The 18,985-nt window shown below is 38.6% G+C and overlaps 1 protein-coding gene across 1 annotated transcript in view; it reads left to right on the top strand.

Annotated features, from left to right (window-relative positions):
- Positions 1-18,985, top strand: part of CLVS2 (clavesin 2) — a 59,244-nt gene that overhangs the window by 31,852 nt on the left and 8,407 nt on the right. The window contains exons 3-4 of the mRNA XM_071548995.1: positions 11,364-11,474; positions 14,485-14,705. Coding sequence (XP_071405096.1) covers positions 11,364-11,474; positions 14,485-14,705 — 332 coding nt within the window. The remainder of the gene's footprint in view (positions 1-11,363; positions 11,475-14,484; positions 14,706-18,985) is intronic.

Here is an 18,985-nt window from a genome sequence, read left to right on the forward strand (position 1 = left end):
AGTGTGCTGGAAGTAGGCAGCCCCTCTCTCCATTGTCAGCATCTGACAGATGAATTGGTCCCTTGCTTGGTCTGTTTTCCTTTTTGTTTATGTATAGCTTATTCTAGTGCTTTCCCTTTTTAATATGGTAACATCAAATTTGCTCCAGGTCTGTGAACTAATGTGGATTAAAAGTCAAGCAGTAGCAGCTCTAATACATAATTGATCTACCAGTAGGGCATAAAGAACTGCTTCTGGTTCCTTTTTTTGTCCTGTGGTGATTGTCTGAGCTCTCAAATCTATTTTAATTTAAAGTGAAGAGGCTATTGGAAACTGACAAATTATCCACATTAATAAATTGTTTAAGAGACAAATTTCATATTGGAGGCCTAATGATTTTTAGGCACAGACACACATACACTCTATTTGACATGTTCCTCTTAGATTTCGGTGCAGTTCTGTTTGTTGACAATTGAAAATATGTCTAGCAAATGTTGCACATTTTGGGTCTGCGTTTGTCTCTTGCTGTGACCCCACATCTATTAGTACTTAACAGAAGATTTTGGTTGCTTGAAGTGTTTGTACAAGTGCAAGAGCTTTGGGACATGGTCTCCAGATGCTCCCAACAACAGCATCCCTTTGTGAATGGATAGGTTGTAAAAGGCTCTGTCTGCTTACATTAACACTGGCTCTGCTTTTGCTTCAGCATGTCATACATCACTTTTCTTACTTCCTGAAGAATGACTTTTGACTGTTCAGTAAGCAGAGGTAGAAGCTTGTTTAAGGTTTAATGTTTAATGATCTTCTCACTGAAGAGAGGAATTTTGTATTTTCAGGCTCCTTTTGAGGTACACATGGTGGTCACAGCAGGGGTGTTACAGCTGCAGTACGAATGATAGGTGGATGGTGGCTGCACGCTTGCGGGACTAATAGCATGTATGTGCCGGATGGCATGGCACAATGCATTGTATAGTGCTAATGGATGGGAAGTAAGTGGCAGCTGACAGGGTGTCTCTGCCTGCCATTAAGTCCATTCACGTATACCATATGTCATTGTTCCTGTACTGGGGATTTAATTCTCTGGTTAGCATCAACCACTAGCACTGCAGTGACTGTAATACAGGAAAGAAGAAAATTTGAGCCATGCTGTAGAAGAGCACTGAAATCATAATGTGACCAAACCAGCAAAATAGAATGGTCTCTTTGAACACATTCTTATGCTGCCTGTAAAAAACAGGCTGCACTGTTTTAGCATATTGCATTGAACATAAAATGCTACAACTTGAATAAGGTTTTAACAGTAGAGCAATAAACATTTTACAAACTTTAGTTATAAACTTCTGAAGGTGTTACATATGCAAAAGCAATATCTTTTATTAATAATGCTCTATTTAGAAAAAGACATACTTTCAGATGCAGCTGTCCTTTATTAGGTTGGTAGAGGTAAGAGTATAGCAGTAAATTGTCAGTTTCAAAATGGAAATTGAACTTCTTTCCTAGTGGTTTCCTTAATGGATGCAGTTAATATGAGTGTTGCTGAGTTCTCCTGGTCTGTGAACAGCCTGTGTTTGCCCTCTGACATTTCTGAAGAGCTGGGCTCACAGGTGAGTGTTGAGCCTGAACTGGAGCAGCAGCTCATACCCAGCCTTTGGAAGCTGGGTCTGTTCATTGCTGTGCAGACAGCTTGGCAATAACTACATTTTATAAATCCTGGTTCAGAGTGTGATGCATTAAGTGTCAGGGTCTTCAGGTAAGACAAGCTTTGTTTAGGTGGAATAAGGCATGAATATTTTCAGAAGCCACCTGCAATGAGAAGATGAGTGACTGGCAAGCCAAGAATCTTGAGTACATTACATAGGGTAAATATTAACATCTACCTGTAAATCAGTTTTTTATTTACTTTGAGCAGTCTGTCATCACACTGGTTACTTTGGTTGGCTTTGAGCTTCAAAAATAGCACAACTTTGGGAAGTGAAGGGATTTTGAAAATACCAACTAAAAAGACCCCATTTGACCTCAGTGGTTTTATATTTTTCATCAGTGTCTGACTTGTTCAAAAGATGTGCTGGTTTAAAGGTGAACCAGCAGGGGAAATGAACTCACCACGAGAGAGATTATAAGTCAGACCTAAAATTTAATAATAATATTACAATAACAACACTGACACACAAGGGAAATTGCTTTCAACTCACAAAACCCCAGCAGTATAACCCAGTGTCCTGGGGCACAAACCCAAGGGGGTTTGTTTGCCCTTGTGCTGAGACCCCTGTGGTTCCCCCAAGTCCAGAGCAAAAGGAAAAGAAAAACCTGTTGGTGCAGGCGAGGGCTGTGGTCTGGGCGAGAGCGGGGATCTCCTCCTGTCAGGGTCCTGCTGCTGCTCTGGATCCGACGAGAGGTTCCCGAGGTCTTCTTACCCACCACTTATGTACCCTCAGGGAGCACTCAGTCCCTCCCCCTTGGCGGGGACTCACACAATGGGTGATTAACTCTGGGAGCCAGGGGGTGTTGAGCTGTTGATGGCCCCCCTCAGGCTGGGTGTGAAGGTGATAATGGCTCCCTGGGCAGCTGCTGCTAATGGCCCATTGACCTTGGGGAATGAATAGAGGGGGTAGAATACACAGCTTTGATCACCCCCACACAGGGTTAGCTGGTCCCTCCTGCTGAACTAGGACAGAACTGTATGCTCTTACATGGTTTCCTTATGTCCAGAAGGACCCTTCTGTGTTTGAGTTTGTTCCCATGGCCTTTGGTCCTATCACTCTGCACCACTGAAAAGACCCTGGCTCCAGCTTCTTATATCCTCCCTTCAAGTGTATATATACATTGCTAAGAGTTTTCTCTCCCATTCTGGACATTCCCAGCTCTCTCAATCTCTGCCCATATGAGAGGTGCTCCAATTCCTTAGTCTTCTTAGTGGCCTTTTGCTGGACTGACTCCAGTATGTTGCTGTCTACTTTGTAATGGAGAGCCCACCACAGAACCTGGCATTCTGGGCAGTTTCAAAATTCAGTACTTTTCTCTGTGGGTATCCATGTAACGTGAATTGAGGCTATTGTTATTTTATCTTGCTGAGAAGAGATTCCCATGGGTTTCACTTTTATCTTAGCAATAAGAGATCTGCATTTCTGATTTTGAGCTTCCAACACCTTGGATATAAATTTTCAAGAGTTTTAAAAGTGAGATTTTAGGAGAGAGCCTACCATCACATTTTTTCATTACTGGCATATTCTGATTGCACAATAATCATGTTACCCTTATCTTAGGTGTGTATGACGAAACATGTTGTAACTATTTATTTGCCCCATTGTTGTAAATTTCTGATTTTACTAAGAGAATTTCTTCTTTAGCAGCTAACACAGAGACAGCCATGCTTATATGGCTTTACAAAGACACAGGGTTGATGGATGAAGTTGGAATTGAACAACAGTGATTTATGGTTCTCCAGAGTAATAACTTGAATGACAGTTCTCCCTCAAACAATACTGAAATTCCCGACACCCAGGGGCATTTTACGTGTATGTACTATCAGCAATCATTCAGGAGTGAAGAAGAGGGAAACTGAAGTGGAGTTAGCATGTAGGAAACTGTATCTCTTCAAGCACCTTTGTAAAGATAAAGTGTAGCTGAGCAGTTCAGACTGAGGCTTTCCTGAAGCTGAAAGGCTGAAATAAATCTTCATTCTGCACTATGACAAAGACATTTGAACAGTTTTTGGAACTGGAAATAGTTTTCTACTGCAGGGAACTGACCTCTTGGAACTATGTATGCTGCATAGTTCATGATACCTCTGCTTTTAATAAAATATAATACTTATTAATGGATCTCATGTCAGTTATTCAATTTTCCTAGTAATTTAAAGCTTAATTATGCTGCATTCTGGACCTCAGTGTCTGTCCTCAGCTGATTTTTCTTAAATCACTATTGTCCAATTTTACAGTTCAGTTCAATTCTCTGGACTCTCATTTGCATGGAGTGACAGATTAAAATTGAATGGCTAAAATGATTACTGCTCTTAGTGCCTACTGCAGTGATGGAGATTGATTTCTTGTAGTATGAGGAAACATATGGCTCTTGAAATAACTCCTGAAACACTACAGTTTTCATTTTATTGTATTTTTGTAAATTGAAACACAAAAGGGTAATCCAATTTTAATGCTTCCTGTCTGAAACTGATCGTTACATTTTTGGAGGAGCCTTGAATAATAAAATTGTAGGCACTAGTTTAGAAGTCTCCATTTCTGAGCAAAAAAAGTGAATATTTTGGTTGGAAAGTCAGTATCTTTTAACTTGGTAACTTGTTGACAATGCAGAGCTATGCAGTGTTACTTGAAAACATCCATTTTTGTCTCAGTGCGGTATCTCTGTTTACTCTGCCCATCTGCAGACCTGTGCACCCCATTGCCTGGACAGGTTCAGATACAGCTTCTTGCAAATTTTGACAGAAGACAATGCTGAATTGAAGATCCTTAGGCTAGCTCTGGTTCTTCTGGGAGATTATCAGTTTGAATGATATACTGAAATTATAGGGAAGGCATAAAATTTGGTGTTTATTTACTCTGTATTAATTTAGATCTGTGAAATCAGTGCTGTAACATACCTGTAAAACATGGGTCCTCCATGTAGGAATATTTTCCAGTTTTCTTTTCCTGCCTTTCTGTGCAAATTTTGAAGAGAGGCTAGAGAAGGAAGCAGATGAATATGTTTTTTTCTTCTGCATAATAGTAATGTCTTGATATCTCGCCCTGAATTACTTTTTAATTTAATCTCTCCTGCTCCTCACTTTTATCTTATTTCTGTGGTTTCTACCTTGTTTCTTCAATCCTTGTCTTAACATAATCCTAGAGTTTCCCTTCCTTCCTTCTGCTATGGAGAAAATGTGAAGTAGCACATGAATTTACATTTTGGTTGAATAAAACAGAACAAGTGTAGCTCCCCTAAGGCAATTCTAGATAAGGTGCTGTTTAGCTCACCCACGTTTGAAAGTGGTCAGGCACACAGATGGGGGTTGTTGGTATCTGGTAACTGCTCATGCTCCTCTTTGAAACCTCAGGCCCGTGGGAGGCTCTTTGCATGATGAAAAGCATCACAACAGTAATCCTGTGATCAGCAGTTGCAGCAGAGACCAAGGGCTGTTTGGGCATCAGGACAGTCTCACTGACTAAAAGAGGGTGGCTTCAGGATGAGGGTGGTACAAGCTGAGATGCTAGTGTGGGATTTCAGCTCCTGTTATACAGTCCCTGGCAAAAGATTTCTGCCTTGAGGAATTTGAGTATGGAATCCTTTATGAACAGTAATGTTCCACATTATTTTTATTCCACCAGTTTATGAAAGCATTGTTACTATATTTAGCAGTTAGCAGTATAGTGGTTTTTTTTCCATTTGTCTGTAATCTTAATCTAATAAGACATTCACAAGCTGCCTGGAAAACAGACTCTTTTTTTTTTCCCCTATGGGAATTTCCATAGCAGAAATCACCATCTGATAATTGCCTATTGTAAAGAATGATTTTCATCACAGGATAAAAAACAGTATAGAATAACTTACTTCTACCATATTTCTTACTGTTTTTATGGCTTTGCCGATTTAGAAAACAGCATCAAGCTGTAAAAGATTTTGGGTTTTTTTTCCCCCTTTTCAATACCTTATATTCCAAATGAAGTGTTACTTAGAAGTAGAAAAGAGACAATGTTAATAGTGGAAAACAGTATTGTCCTTGGAAAACAGCATTTTGATTTCCTCTTTAAAATTGAAGCTTTCATTTTTCAAGATTGAAACTAAACAAATGAACCAAGGACCAATGCTCAAACACCCAATTCCCTGTCAAAATGAGCAAAAAAACGATAAAACAATTTCAAAATTTCTGATTAAAACTTAAAAAGAAAAATCAGGTCAAAACCTATTGAAGTTAATTTGCAAAGTAACAAGGTAACTCCAAATTTAAATGAGAGGTTTTATAGAAGCCCATCTAATTAAAAAATTGAGAGTGATATCAGCTCTTTAACCAAATAGTGGAAGCACAAAAATGTTGCAGATTTAAAATTTTATTATATTTATATACAAACATGCAAGCACATCTGGTCAGAAGGCTTTTAAATCCCACCTAATTAATTTAAACAATATATAATTTTTATAAGTAGCATATTGAAATGCAAGATGGAAGATTATTTGAAATCAAAATCAACAGTTCAATAAAAAGAGCAAAATCCTCACTGGATGGATACCATCTCTCTTCTCATCTCATTCAAGTTAACATATTTCTATATGAGCTGTAAGATAAAATGACTTATAGAAATGAAAAGCACTGCCAAAAGTCAAATTGCTTCACTGGAAGCTTCGTAGCAAAATGACAACATCCAGTTCTAGATAATTAAATCTTATTTTGTGGGAATGTCACTGAATGATGTTAATTTGCCTTTAGGTAGTGTGCTTTTGGTTGAACACAGTAACAAAAATTTATTTGGGCACTTTTTGTTTGTCTTAGCAAGGATTCAACATTGTCTAATAAAAATGAAAAACTTGGACTGAGAGAGAACATTGTAGTCTTACAGATGGAAATCACTAATGCATCTGTTGCAGGTATCAAGCAAAATTTCACTGCCATTAAAACCTGAGATTTCTTTTTGAATCTGAACCTTAAAGAGCCCTAACAGGGAGGGACGGAGGGAAAGTTTCCTGTTGTTAGGCAAGCTGAAGCATAGTTTCCTCATAATTTACTAATTGGTTTAAATGAGTAAAGGTTGGTTATTGAACCCCAGCCAGGCTTGTTGGATGTTTAATGACTCAAAGCTGTCTACCACTTTCCAGTCAATCTGTGTTCCTGGTGAGCTTTCTGTAATTTGTTTGGGTGTCAGCATTGTCCTTTATTTTGAAAGGGTCTTTCCTCACTCATTGTTTATTCTCTCTAGTGTGTTTATAGATAGCATCTGCCTTGCAGTTTGTTTTCATACACAAAACAATCCAAATTATTTTAAACTCCATAGGTTTGCTTTCCAGTCTCTTAATCATCCTGTCCTCACCACTGGATAGGGTCCCAGTCATGTCTTGATCACAGGTGATCAGTCTTGACACACAAGTTGTTTTGTTTTGAGACATTGCAATTACCCATGTCATGGATAGATGCAGACAGGAAATTTGGCATTAGGAATGCCTTATTCTTTCAGACATGCAGTGGAAGTTACAGCTTGGGAGCAAGGAATGTTTCCTTTCCTGATGTGGATGGCAGTGACCTTTGGCTTCTCTGGTAGTTCTCAGTACTCTTGGAATACTAAGAAAGTGAAATACTTCTAATCAGAGCCTTTTCTTTCTGTGATTTTCCATAGTTTCCTCTTTAACATGCTAAAAATTGAGTCGTGCTGCATTTTTCAGCAGACAGAATGTTTCAGTTTCTTTCTTGTGAAACTTTCTTTTATAAAGATACTATTTTGGTTCATCATAATGATTATTTTTTTTCTCCCTGAAGTGCTTGACTTTTTGGAATAGCTGAAGAAGTAATGTAGTATTTTAAGGAATAACTCTTCAAGCCACATTTAAGACATAAATAGGCTTTCTTTGAATTTGCAATTTTATTACGAGGATAGAGTTTCTGCAGTTTTGACTTTGTAGCCTCTTGTCTACAAATGCTGGAGCCTGACTTCATCACGACACTCAAGTGTAGCCTTAAGCAAAGTGTGTGTGTTCATTATATTTGTCTAGACTGTCCTTTGAAGGATGTCTCAAGGCTGTCTGCAAAGCCAGCTTCACTGTCCATGAGGACAGCAAACCCCCAAAAATAACCCCAGAGCATATGTGCCCAAGAACACTTGCAGTGTTACAAAATGGCAAGGTGGTTCCAGACGGTCTGTTTACAGGCGATGTGCAGCATGCTTGTAAGGCTCTGATGTGGTGGGGCTGCCAAGGCACCTTTGGGCGCATAGCGGTCCCAGCAGTTTGTGAGACTGCACTTCTAAGAGCTGTGCAAACAAATTTGGCTGCAGTACTGACTTCAGCTAGGAGGGCTATTTCATTAAAAGTAAACTTTAGAGGTTTAAGATGGTAGACAAGATACTGAAGGAGTAGAGAATGCTGTGGATTTTAAGAAGTTACTTAATTTTTTGCATTTAGTAAAGGTTAAAATGGTGGATAATTTTCATTATCACTATGATAACAGTTCTGACACCACTAAGACTTACCCTGGTTTGGGCACTTTCATCTCTTAGGTACTGTTGAAAATATGTACTGGTTCTGCTATTACTACATGTGCTGTAAGAGTTTCTACTGGCCACAGTGGAGAATGGGACCTTCTGTTACACTCTGAGAGCTGGATCAGGGTTATTACTTTTCCAGTCAGAAGCACAGCTCACTTCATGGCTGATCTCCATTTCTTACTGTTTCCTGGCAAGGGATTCCTTTTACTGAGAATACATGTGATTTGTGGGCTAAAGGCTTTTCTGTTGAAGTACAGATGACTACAGAGGTAGCTGTGACTGCCACCCTGCTTGTAACATAATCTGCATAAAGCCCCACAAGAATCAGTGATTTGAAAGAAATTCCTATGTGCTGTTTGTGCAGTATGGCCATCTGTGTGGCAAATCCCCATGTGGAAGTCAAATACAACTGAGAAGAGTCAGACAACCTCCTGACACCTGTTTCTCCAGCAGATGTAGTTGCTTACTCTGATTTTTTATTTTCTCACCAAATGCTTTTGAGATTGGCTTTTGGATCTACTTTCAGCAGCTTTTGAACTCTAGTCCCAGCACTTTTTACAATGCAGGATCATTCTGACCAATTCACCCTTTCTCTTTTTTACACAAGTTTTGGGGGTTCCTAATTACACCTTAGGAAGTACTCCTGAATCTGGACACCTCGGTTCAGTCACAGAAACTGATAAATGACCAGCTTCTTTAGTTCTGGAAAATGCCTTCAAAATTTCTGGAAAATACTTGACAAACTGAATTTAAAAATCAAGTGGCATCTTCTGTTTGAGAACCATTCCACATATCTTCATGATCCTCCATGTAAATGGTTTCTAAGATGCAGGAAAAGAGAGAAGTGTCAAAGTGATAGTTTCTAAAGACAATCCTTTTGTCTGCTGGAACATTCTGTGCCCATATTAGAATACAAATACCTTGGGTGCTCTGCTGTGAATCTGTGTGTGTACATGTCTGCCTATTGAGATCTTATTCACTAACTGTCTTCAGTTTCTGTGTGATTCTCATCTCTGCTTAGACTTCTGCAGCTCTAGTCTGTGCTCTTTTGTGCACTGTACACGGCACGGAGCATTGGACTTCCTTGCTGGGGCAGCAGACATGATAATCCAAATAAACAAAGCTTTCTGTAGATAAATTATATCTCCTGTAACTAAAGGTTAAGGTGTCATCTTGTGATTTATGCTTCCTAATGGATTTGTTGGATTGCTGTGATAGGGACATAATTTACTACCTTTTGTACATCATCGGTTGTGTTCTTAAAATGGTGTTTGGGGTTTTACAATACTGAACAGAGTGAATTACGTGTCCAATTATCAAGCATCCTGTTTGATGTTTAGTCAGTCCTGACAGGAATTGGGCATTTAGCAAAATGAGACTTCTGCAGCAATCTTTCAATAGGATTGTTTCATTTCAAGGCTGTTGTCAATCAAATGTTTCTGGAGAATAACTGCAAAATAGACCGCTGATTGCACTGACTGTTGTGCTGTGGCCAGTTAGATGTGAGTAGTGTGTGTTATAGTTGTCATCCTTCCTGTAAATTATTGTTAAGGTTTTGCCTTGATGGAAAATCCAGCAATTTGTTGCAATTTGGAGGCAAGTGGCACTCTGCTGTAAAGAGCCTCTAGGTTAGGTGTGCCTGGCACTATGTGATTGGAACCTCTGAGAGAAGTAAGTGACCTCTTCAGACTTCATTATTTCCACAGGTCAGAATGCATTTGCAAAACTAAAGAGGTTCTGCGAGCATTCAGGCACATGCACTTTTTCAAAGTATATTCCTGTCTGGAAACATTCCATGAAATATTTCCTTCCTGCAGTTTCTGCCTTCCTTATCTAATAGTCCTTGATTGGCTGGTATAGCTTATAATTTTTTTATGCCCATTTTGTTGCTGTGTGCTGTATGACTCAAAAGCAATATGCTCCAAATGTATCTCAGCTGCTGGAGGCTTCTATATGGACTTCTGTGTGGAATGCTGCCTTTCCTCCAGAGGAGGCAAAATAGGTCAATTTGCACAAAGCACCCCATCTGGCATTTGATTGCCTCATTTTGAGCCTCTGATCCCAGTGACACAGACCTGAAGCTGTCATTACTGCATTGACACAGGAGGAGGAAGAGGAAGAGGTGTGGCAGGGAAGCATGTCCTTGTTCGTACCTGTGTTGTCAAATGGGAGTTTCTGCTGCTGTGACTGCTATGGCTGCATATAGTGGGCCACCTGTTGAATTAGGGTTCAGATGAAAGCCATTAATTTAGTAAGCCTGTATACCTAAGAGAAGGTTCTTCACGGGGATGGTTCTAATATAACCCATGAAAACAAAAGGGGACATTTGTCAACTACGCCTGTTTACACCTCTTTCCTCCTTCTTCACTGGTGTAACTCTAGGCAACATAGAAGATGGTGGCAGCTTATTGCATTGTTTGTGCATATGATCAACCAAGCAAAGACAAAATGAGGACACACAATGAATTTGGCAATAGTATTCCAGGACAAAGTGGCTGCCCTCCTCAAACTGCCAAACCCTCTGGCGTATTCTCTTGACTTAGAAATTGAAAATGCATATCAGAATCTTTCCTAGCGGGTTATCTGCCCATTGTGATTTTCTGCAAGAAAAAAGAAAAGTCATTGCTTCAATACAGATATGCTATACTTACATTTAAGTTCCCAGAAGGCTCCTGACTATGTGACAAGAATTACTGTCATAGATATTGCATAACAGTTTATGCATAATATTTGATGTGGTCTCAGTTTTATGAAATATGAATAATGTTGGAGACATTTTGGATAGAACCTTAGATTTACACTTTTTAAGGTGGAAATGAGGGACATTTTTAGTGCTCTTCAATGACATAGAAGAGTTGAGATTGTTACTATTAAAAAGCAATAAAATCTGTACAACTGGAAAAGAGAAAAATACATTGCATAGATGGATTATTGGCAAATCATAAATATTTAAAGCATTGCTGGAGGTTAGAAATGCCGTGCCTTTATTGGAGTACCTTTGCTATCTCAGCGTGCTTCCTCACTACTCTGTTTGGGGTGTGTTGCTTCCTTGTTGGAAGGTTGGAACTCAGCTTAGAGGACACAATTGTTAAAGGTTTATTATTAAAATAAAAGCATTCAGAAAAAAAAGATACCTGATGCATGTGCAACATATGTTAAAAGAGTCAACTCACTTGTATGTATTTGTTTTGTGATTTACAGGACAGCTTTCCAGCTCGGTTTGGAGGAATACATTTCGTGAATCAGCCGTGGTACATACATGCCCTCTACACAGTTATACGGCCCTTTCTAAAGGAGAAGACACGAAAGAGGGTATTCTTCTGTTTAATTGTCCATTTCCTAGCAGTTGTCATGAGCAAATGCAGCATACTCTAATAATGTATTCTAATATACATGAGATATCAGCTTGCTGTTGCTGGAAAGTATTTAAATGCATCTGTGTTATGAAGAGTACCTTCAGCAATTTTAGAAACTTATACAGCATTATCCTTTAAGGACACAGTCAAGCAGTGCACTTAAATGTATTTGAAAATGTAAGCATATGCTTTCTCCTGAGGGTTATATACAAATTATTGCCAACATTACAGATTCTATTAAGATTGTATTCAATTCCATTACATTTAATTTCAGTTAAGATCATTTGTGTATTTCTTTTAAAAATAGAGGTAATGACTAAAGAGTCCTTTTGTAGTGTGATTTCCTTGATATGAGCATGAGCTAAAATACTCAGCAAGTATATAGTAGTTTGAAAATACTAATTTGAATGAAAGCAATAAAAGGAAATTTGTGTGTGTGCATCTGTGCATAAGCACAAGCAGTCTCCGAGACATTGCTGAATTTGCAGCATTTGCATCAGTGCAATTAAATTAGAGCTCGGTGGTGATAGCATATGATATTACTTCTGTAACAGGAAATTTGTCATCCAGGGAAACACAATCAACATCATGTACACAGCCACTACAAAGAATGTGATTTTTTTTAATGGAATCAATTCTCTGAGCAAGTATCTGTTTTCTCTTCTCTAACACAGCCTACAAGGCCACAATGATCCTTGGTGTTTAGCTGTTTCTTATTGACAGATCATGCTTGAGAAGCCTCTGGTTTTCACAGATTTTGAGCTACAGATCACAAAGCCTTTTATGTAATATCTGTTATAAATATGCAAATGAAACCCCATTTTGCAGGATTCAGTTGCACTCTGTTGACTACATCTTCAGCAAAGAACATTGTAGTGCCAGATATGCTTGAAGCCGTTTTAACTCAAGTGCTGTGTAGGCATAACTAGGGAGTAAAGTGCACATTTTTTGTGTGTGTTACTATATTAAAAATAAGTGACAAGGCAGTTAAAAATGGATACTTATCAATTAGCATCTATATTTTTATTTAGACACCTGAATCAGTGGCATATATTTTCAGAAATGCTGACTTTTTGCACTTGGTTTTTTTCTATACTGAATACCTATGAAAAGTAGCCAGGTGGTTAAATATTGATTTATAGTTCAAAATTTAGTGTCAAAATGTGAAAGTTATGACCGGCACATAAAATTTAAAATCAGCTTTAAAAAAAAGTATTATGTGCAGAACAAATTGTTAAAAAAAAAAATAAAAACCAAACCCAAGGGAATTCTCTTTAGATTTTTTTTTGAGGCTTGTTATTCATCTGTTGTCTTTATCATGAATTATTTTGTAGTTTTTTTTAATATGTCTAGCAGATTTGCAACTTATATTCAGATAAATGCAGTACTAGCTATGTATAAAAACAATTGTTAAGAGATGAAACATACAGCTGGAAAGGCACCATAAAAAAATTACTTTCACCATTAATATTTGTTCATTCACTAAAAGATCAATTCCTTTCTGAGATGGAAGAAAATTTCTGCATTTGCACAGTCATATTAACCTTCCTGTGTCCACAGCTGATTGGAAGATGGGCTGAAATAAGCAATACAAGACAAACATATATTTGGTCTTTGTCTTTCTGCCTTTTGAATTTAACTCTTGATAAGTCATGCTAAGGGTATAGCTGTCCAGAGAAGTCCCTGCAAGTTGAAGTGGAATGTGAATTGGTAGCACTTGATGTCTGTGTGCACATCTCTGCCTACCTTATGGGGACCAAGAGGTGGGGACAGCTATTAGGAGGCAGCATCTTACCTTTCCTTCTTGGCTGCTTCTGTGCTAATCATTTAAAAATGGTCCAGCACTACCTTTCCTGCTGTTCAGTTGCATGGATACTTTTTGGAAGGGCACTGGCGAGCGCCAGCTGGAACTTTCTTAGGCATTGCCCGGGAAAAATCTGGGGATGGCATCGAACAGTGAGCTGTATGGATGAGGAGAGCTCATTCTGGAGATGAAAGGAGTTCAACCATATGAATGTGAACTGTGCCATGGCACTTGCTCTTAGTTCCAAAGGGTGAATCCTGGTCCAGATTACTCACTGGTCTAGAAGTAGGTGCTGGGAGCTGTCTGTGTAGCCATACCCAAAAGCAGACATTTCTTCCCTATAGAAAGTCTGCAGGTCCCTAGTGTCTGTTCAAAAAGGTGTGCAAATCCAGAGGTGCTCATAGGTCACACATTCTAGGCCTCTGAGGAGAAACAATAAATATAAACATAAATACAACTATTCATATACATATGCCATATTAGTAGACACATATAAAAATGTAAATTATATATGAATATCAGTCTACCAAAACATTGATGGAAAATATCAAATAGTCCATCAACTATTCCCTCATTGTTGTCACAGGAATTATTTTATTGTTATTACTTATTTCATATATTGTCAAATATAAATGGCAGTTACCAGTATAACTGGATTAAGGAAGAAAATCTTTCCAGCAGTGTTATCATTACACTGCACAATTTATCTTATTTATAGAACTCATGACTGGATGCTGAAAGTCAATATATATATACACCTTGATATATATGGTGAATATTATTTTTATTTATTATTTGTATTCTTAATTATTCATTTATTTTAATTCACAGAATTAGGGAGAGCAAATAACAAGAGGTAGGCAATCTGTCTATCTAATATTCTAGCATACCAGACATCAGTTCTTACCCTCCTTAAGTCTCTTGCCCTGCACACATTTTAAATAATTTATGCTTTAATCACTTTGGAGATTTCTGAACATAGTATGACAATGCCTAAGGCAGAGGTGATGTGTGCTTTCCTCCCCCTGGAGGCTAACCTCTGTTAGCGCAATTCAACCAGAGTATTGAAACTGTACAATATGCTCTAATAATGATGATGTCATTTGGGCTCTGATGAGTTTTTATGATACCCTTTTGTTTTTACCTGCATGCATACAAACAGATATTCCTGCATGGTAATAACCTCAACAGCCTGCATCAGCTAATACACCCTGAGATCCTCCCTTCAGAGTTTGGAGGAATGTTGCCCCCCTATGACATGGGGACATGGGCAAGAACACTGCTTGACCACGAATATGATGATGACAGTGAGTGCAATGCAGACTCCTACAACACTCCTGCAAAGGATACAGAAAAGGACCTCTCTCCCAAATCCATGAAAAGGTGAGTTAAAGGTACTGTGGTCTTCCAGTATTCCCATAAGGTTGACATTTGCCTTCATCCTCTTTTATGAAGTTGGAAATAGTTGCCTCAGTTTGTTATAAATAAGGTACTCTCTTTTTTTGTCCCTTTCTTAAGAAGATCAGTGTTGATTAAAGACCACGCCCTGTTTATTACCCATGTGAGTTGTAAACTCAGTGCAGCTGATTATTTCTGTGGTGTCATATACATTGTATATACAGTACTGTGTTTTGAATAAGCCGAACCCCCATTCCCCCAGCCTGCCATACTTATTAGAGAAACAGTGCTAGCTGGAGTGAGCCTCGGTGCAGAGGGTAAACTGGGGCCATTTATCCATCTGGGTGGTGAAAATAGCTCTTATCTTCCTCCATCTCATACCCCAGTGCCTGCTATCCAGCAGCCTGTAGGTGCCAGAACATTTACAGCATCTGAACTGTCAGTCACAGTGACTGCACACAACATGAGAAAATGTACTGAGGAGAGCCAGGATAAAAATCAGTGCCAATTGTTATACACGAGTCTGGTAAACATCTTGGTGTTCTGATATTCTTCTCTTTGAGAAGGTACAGTGTAATTGCTTGCCGCATTTTACCATTCAAAATAAGGTATAGGAAGAGATTAATTACCTCTCCAGTAGCTATGGAAGCAATGAGGTGACTCACTTGAGAGGGATGAACCTGATTCAGCCTACCAGGGCAGTAGAAGAGAAAAGGTGGTATTACAACTGTGATAGAAAAGGTCAAGCAAATCAGCAAAAGTCAGAGTGCAACTCATAAAGAGTAGGCCTAGCAATAGATCAGAAGAGAGCAAACAGGGGAAAAAACAGTATGGAAAGGAATTAAAATTAAGTCAGAATATGCTACATTGGAAACCCAGTTTCACAAGATGACACAGGATGCAAAAGGGAAAGATACTCTGGAAACAGATTAAACAGGATGAAATATTTTGAGATTCCTCAACCAGGAAGATGATTTTGGCTGAAAAATGTTTCACGGGAAGAACAGTGTGGTTTGAAAGGGAGATATTTGTTATGGAAACAGAGAGGAGACAATATGAGATTGCTATAGGAATAAAAAAGAAAAAAGAGCAGTAAAGTTTAAGGATTTTGTGTTGAAAAAACCTACAGTGCATTGCAAGTGGGAAGTAGCAAGAAACTGGATAGGAATGATCTAGGATACTGAAGAATTAAGAGACAATGGAGAAGCTGTCTTTAACAGAAGGGTGGAATTTAACAGAAGGGTAGAGAACTGAAATACAGAAGTTTTACTGTTGCAAAATGAAGTATGAGAGTAAATAACTTCATTGAAGGGTACAAAAAATATTAGAAGGCCTGTCACAAGTCTCTTTGGAGCAGACTTTTCCAGATTATCCTGGGCAAACACATTAATAAGTGTAAAAGCAATGAGTTGACCATATCCTTCATTCTTTCTTAAATAATTTTTATTCTCATTTAACTTGTGCTTGAAAAATCTTTCACACAGAATTGAACTTCAGTGTAAGCTTCAAATTGACATTCTTTAGTCTGGTGAGCTGACACAGTAGGATACTGCAGAAAATAAGCATGTTGAAATTTGTATCTATGTAATATTAAACTGAAATTTCTTCACCTTTTTTGCATTTTCTCAGCATGCCTCCAGCACCTGCTGGAATCCTCCAGCACCTGCTGGAATCCTCATTCCCTGCTGTTGGATATAAAAAGTACTAAGTAGACTTGCTACGCTAGTACCAAGTAGTAAGATGGACAGAAAGTCCCACAAATTCCATGTATTAAGTGCACAGATTGTGTTAAAGCACTTAGTAAAGCTAAGATAAAATGGATAAACTCTATTTCATTAAAAATTAAATGTAACTTGGGTTTGGCACCTGATGGGTTGTTTCTATGTTTGAAACCACGGTCAGTATTTTGTGTTAGTGCAGAATCAGATTTTAAACATAAACCCCCATGACAGTAAATCAATGAAAAGTGCAAAAGCTGGAGTAAGACTATTAGTCACAGAGGTAGGGATCAAACACTATTGCACTAAAGTTAAAAGAATTTTCCGACATCTTCCCCCATTTCTGCATAAACTCCTTTCTAAAAAAAGCATAACTTGTTCAATAACAGGAGTGTGGTGGAGATAAGGAGGAATTAATCCCACCTGTAGCACAGACCTCTGGGGAGAACAGATTGATGCCGTGTGGCACCATTACAGTTGTTTCAGGAGTCAGGTTTAGCCTGTGGCTGTGCTCACCTGTGGCTGTCATGGCTGATGCACCCAGCTGGAGACCTGCATCCTCTTCTCACCTAACCCTGCAAGGCAGATGTCTCTGTTGCTAAACTTTGCACAGTATCTGTGGTTTGGTTCCTCACCTCTGCAGTGGGACTATGTAGTATAACTCTGTCCTACTGGGTTTTTTGAGAGGTATAGATAGAATAGAAAGTGTTATAGACTTACACAAATGTTTTTCCTTTTACATACCTTCATTTGTGCATTGTTGCTGAACAGAATGAGACATGAGGGTAAATTTCTATTCAAAACTGAAGGAAAACTGTTTCTCCTTCAAGGCATTTAGGCACCTCAGTTTGTAAATCATAGGTCAGGATTTGTGCTGTTCAATTTTCACACCTGCCTTGGCACTGGGGATTTTAGAGACCCTGGGAATTTATGGCCAAAGATCTCTCACAGGGAATTTGAGTCCAGGTTTGCATCAATTCCAGGTCACCTTCAGTTCACTGGATGAGAAGTGGACACCCTGACTGCTCAGTCATTGGCAGCTGAGGAAAGGCTCAGTTTTAGTACTTAAATTCAGTTGGCAATCCTTTGAAATGGATATGCTTCCACAGCAATTTTTATCATGATGAACTGGATTTTCCATGAGTGCAGCTTCCCACCAGCAAATTTCAATCAGCTTTGCATTGACACGGTATCTTGTGAAGATTTTAAAAAAGCATTTTTAATTCAATAGTTTAGTTTTCTGCCTGAGAGAACTGACTAATTTTCAGAATGAGTGTTATAGTACAGTTTTAATGAAAAATAATTAATTACATTTATCACAAGAGAGACGGTCATATTTTAAAACTAAGTTTCTTGATTTTAGTATTAGTAAGAGAATGTGATAAATATTATTAGAAAATATCCTTGTGTTTAAAGTTTTCACTTGGGCTTTAAGTCAGATGTATTTTCTTATGTTTTTATAAGTTTTCTTTAGATATTTTGGGAAATTGTCTCCTGCTATCAGCCTCATTCATTGGTTTCACTGTTCGATGCCAGTTTATAAGAGTGAAGGATTGAATCCATATATTTGTCTTAGGAGAGTTTAGAATTCACAAAGGTTTTTCTCTGCACTGTAACCCTCTAAATGGGCAAATCCGTACCAATGCTCCAGGCACCGTGTGCTTCCACTGATCAAAAATAGATGCCTGCATTGTAAAGATGTACACATGCTCTTTAGCCATCTCACATCTTCTTTGCAGAAAGGAAGAGAAATGGGCACTTCATGCATGAGATTCGTCTCACTGAATGAAATATTTAACAAAATTTGTTTTTACTGTACCCCAGAAGTGTCTGCTTTTTGACAAGCAACTGTTGTGAGACCCCATCTTAACACTTCCGACTTTGTTTTTAATGGAGCATTTTGATTTTGCTGAAGGCTGAGTTTTCCTCTTTGTTTGCCACATATGGCTATTTCAGGGTACCCCTACCATGTTATGCTTCTATGCTGAATCAGAGAACCTGGAGAAATTTTACAATCATCAGTGAATTTGCCCTTATCATCCTTCCCTGCCCTGTTTACTTGAGCAGATAAGCAAGTTTGACAGATTTGTCCACTGTTCCAGAAATACTTCTAGCCATGGCAGTATTCCCTATGGTTGGCTTAGAATCTTGCACTGTTGAATTTAAGTGCTATTCAGAAAAGGAGCAAATTGTGCTTCCAGCTAACACATCCTGTTAATTGCAGTGGGTCATTACCCAGCTTGGTGGCTGAATTGTACCTTCTCTACCAGCCTGGTGCCATATAAAACCATCTGGAGAGAGGGTCAGTACTTAAATCAGTGCAAAGAACAGCTTAGTTTGCTCTTGTGTGCTGAGGATGCACCGTGCTTCACAATTTCACAGAAGAAGAGAGGATCCACTTTGTTCCACTTTTTGCCCTTATGTTCACAAATCATCACTGAGCCCTTTAAAGCCATGTTATCTGTCCATGAGGGTGTTTCCTGACCATTTGCAATGATTAGATGCTTGGGTAATGCTGTGCCATTATTTTTAAGTCCTGACAGATAT

Source organism: Pithys albifrons, chromosome 2 (assembly GCF_047495875.1).
Source record: "Pithys albifrons albifrons isolate INPA30051 chromosome 2, PitAlb_v1, whole genome shotgun sequence".
Classification (NCBI taxonomy): Eukaryota; Metazoa; Chordata; class Aves; order Passeriformes; family Thamnophilidae; genus Pithys; species Pithys albifrons.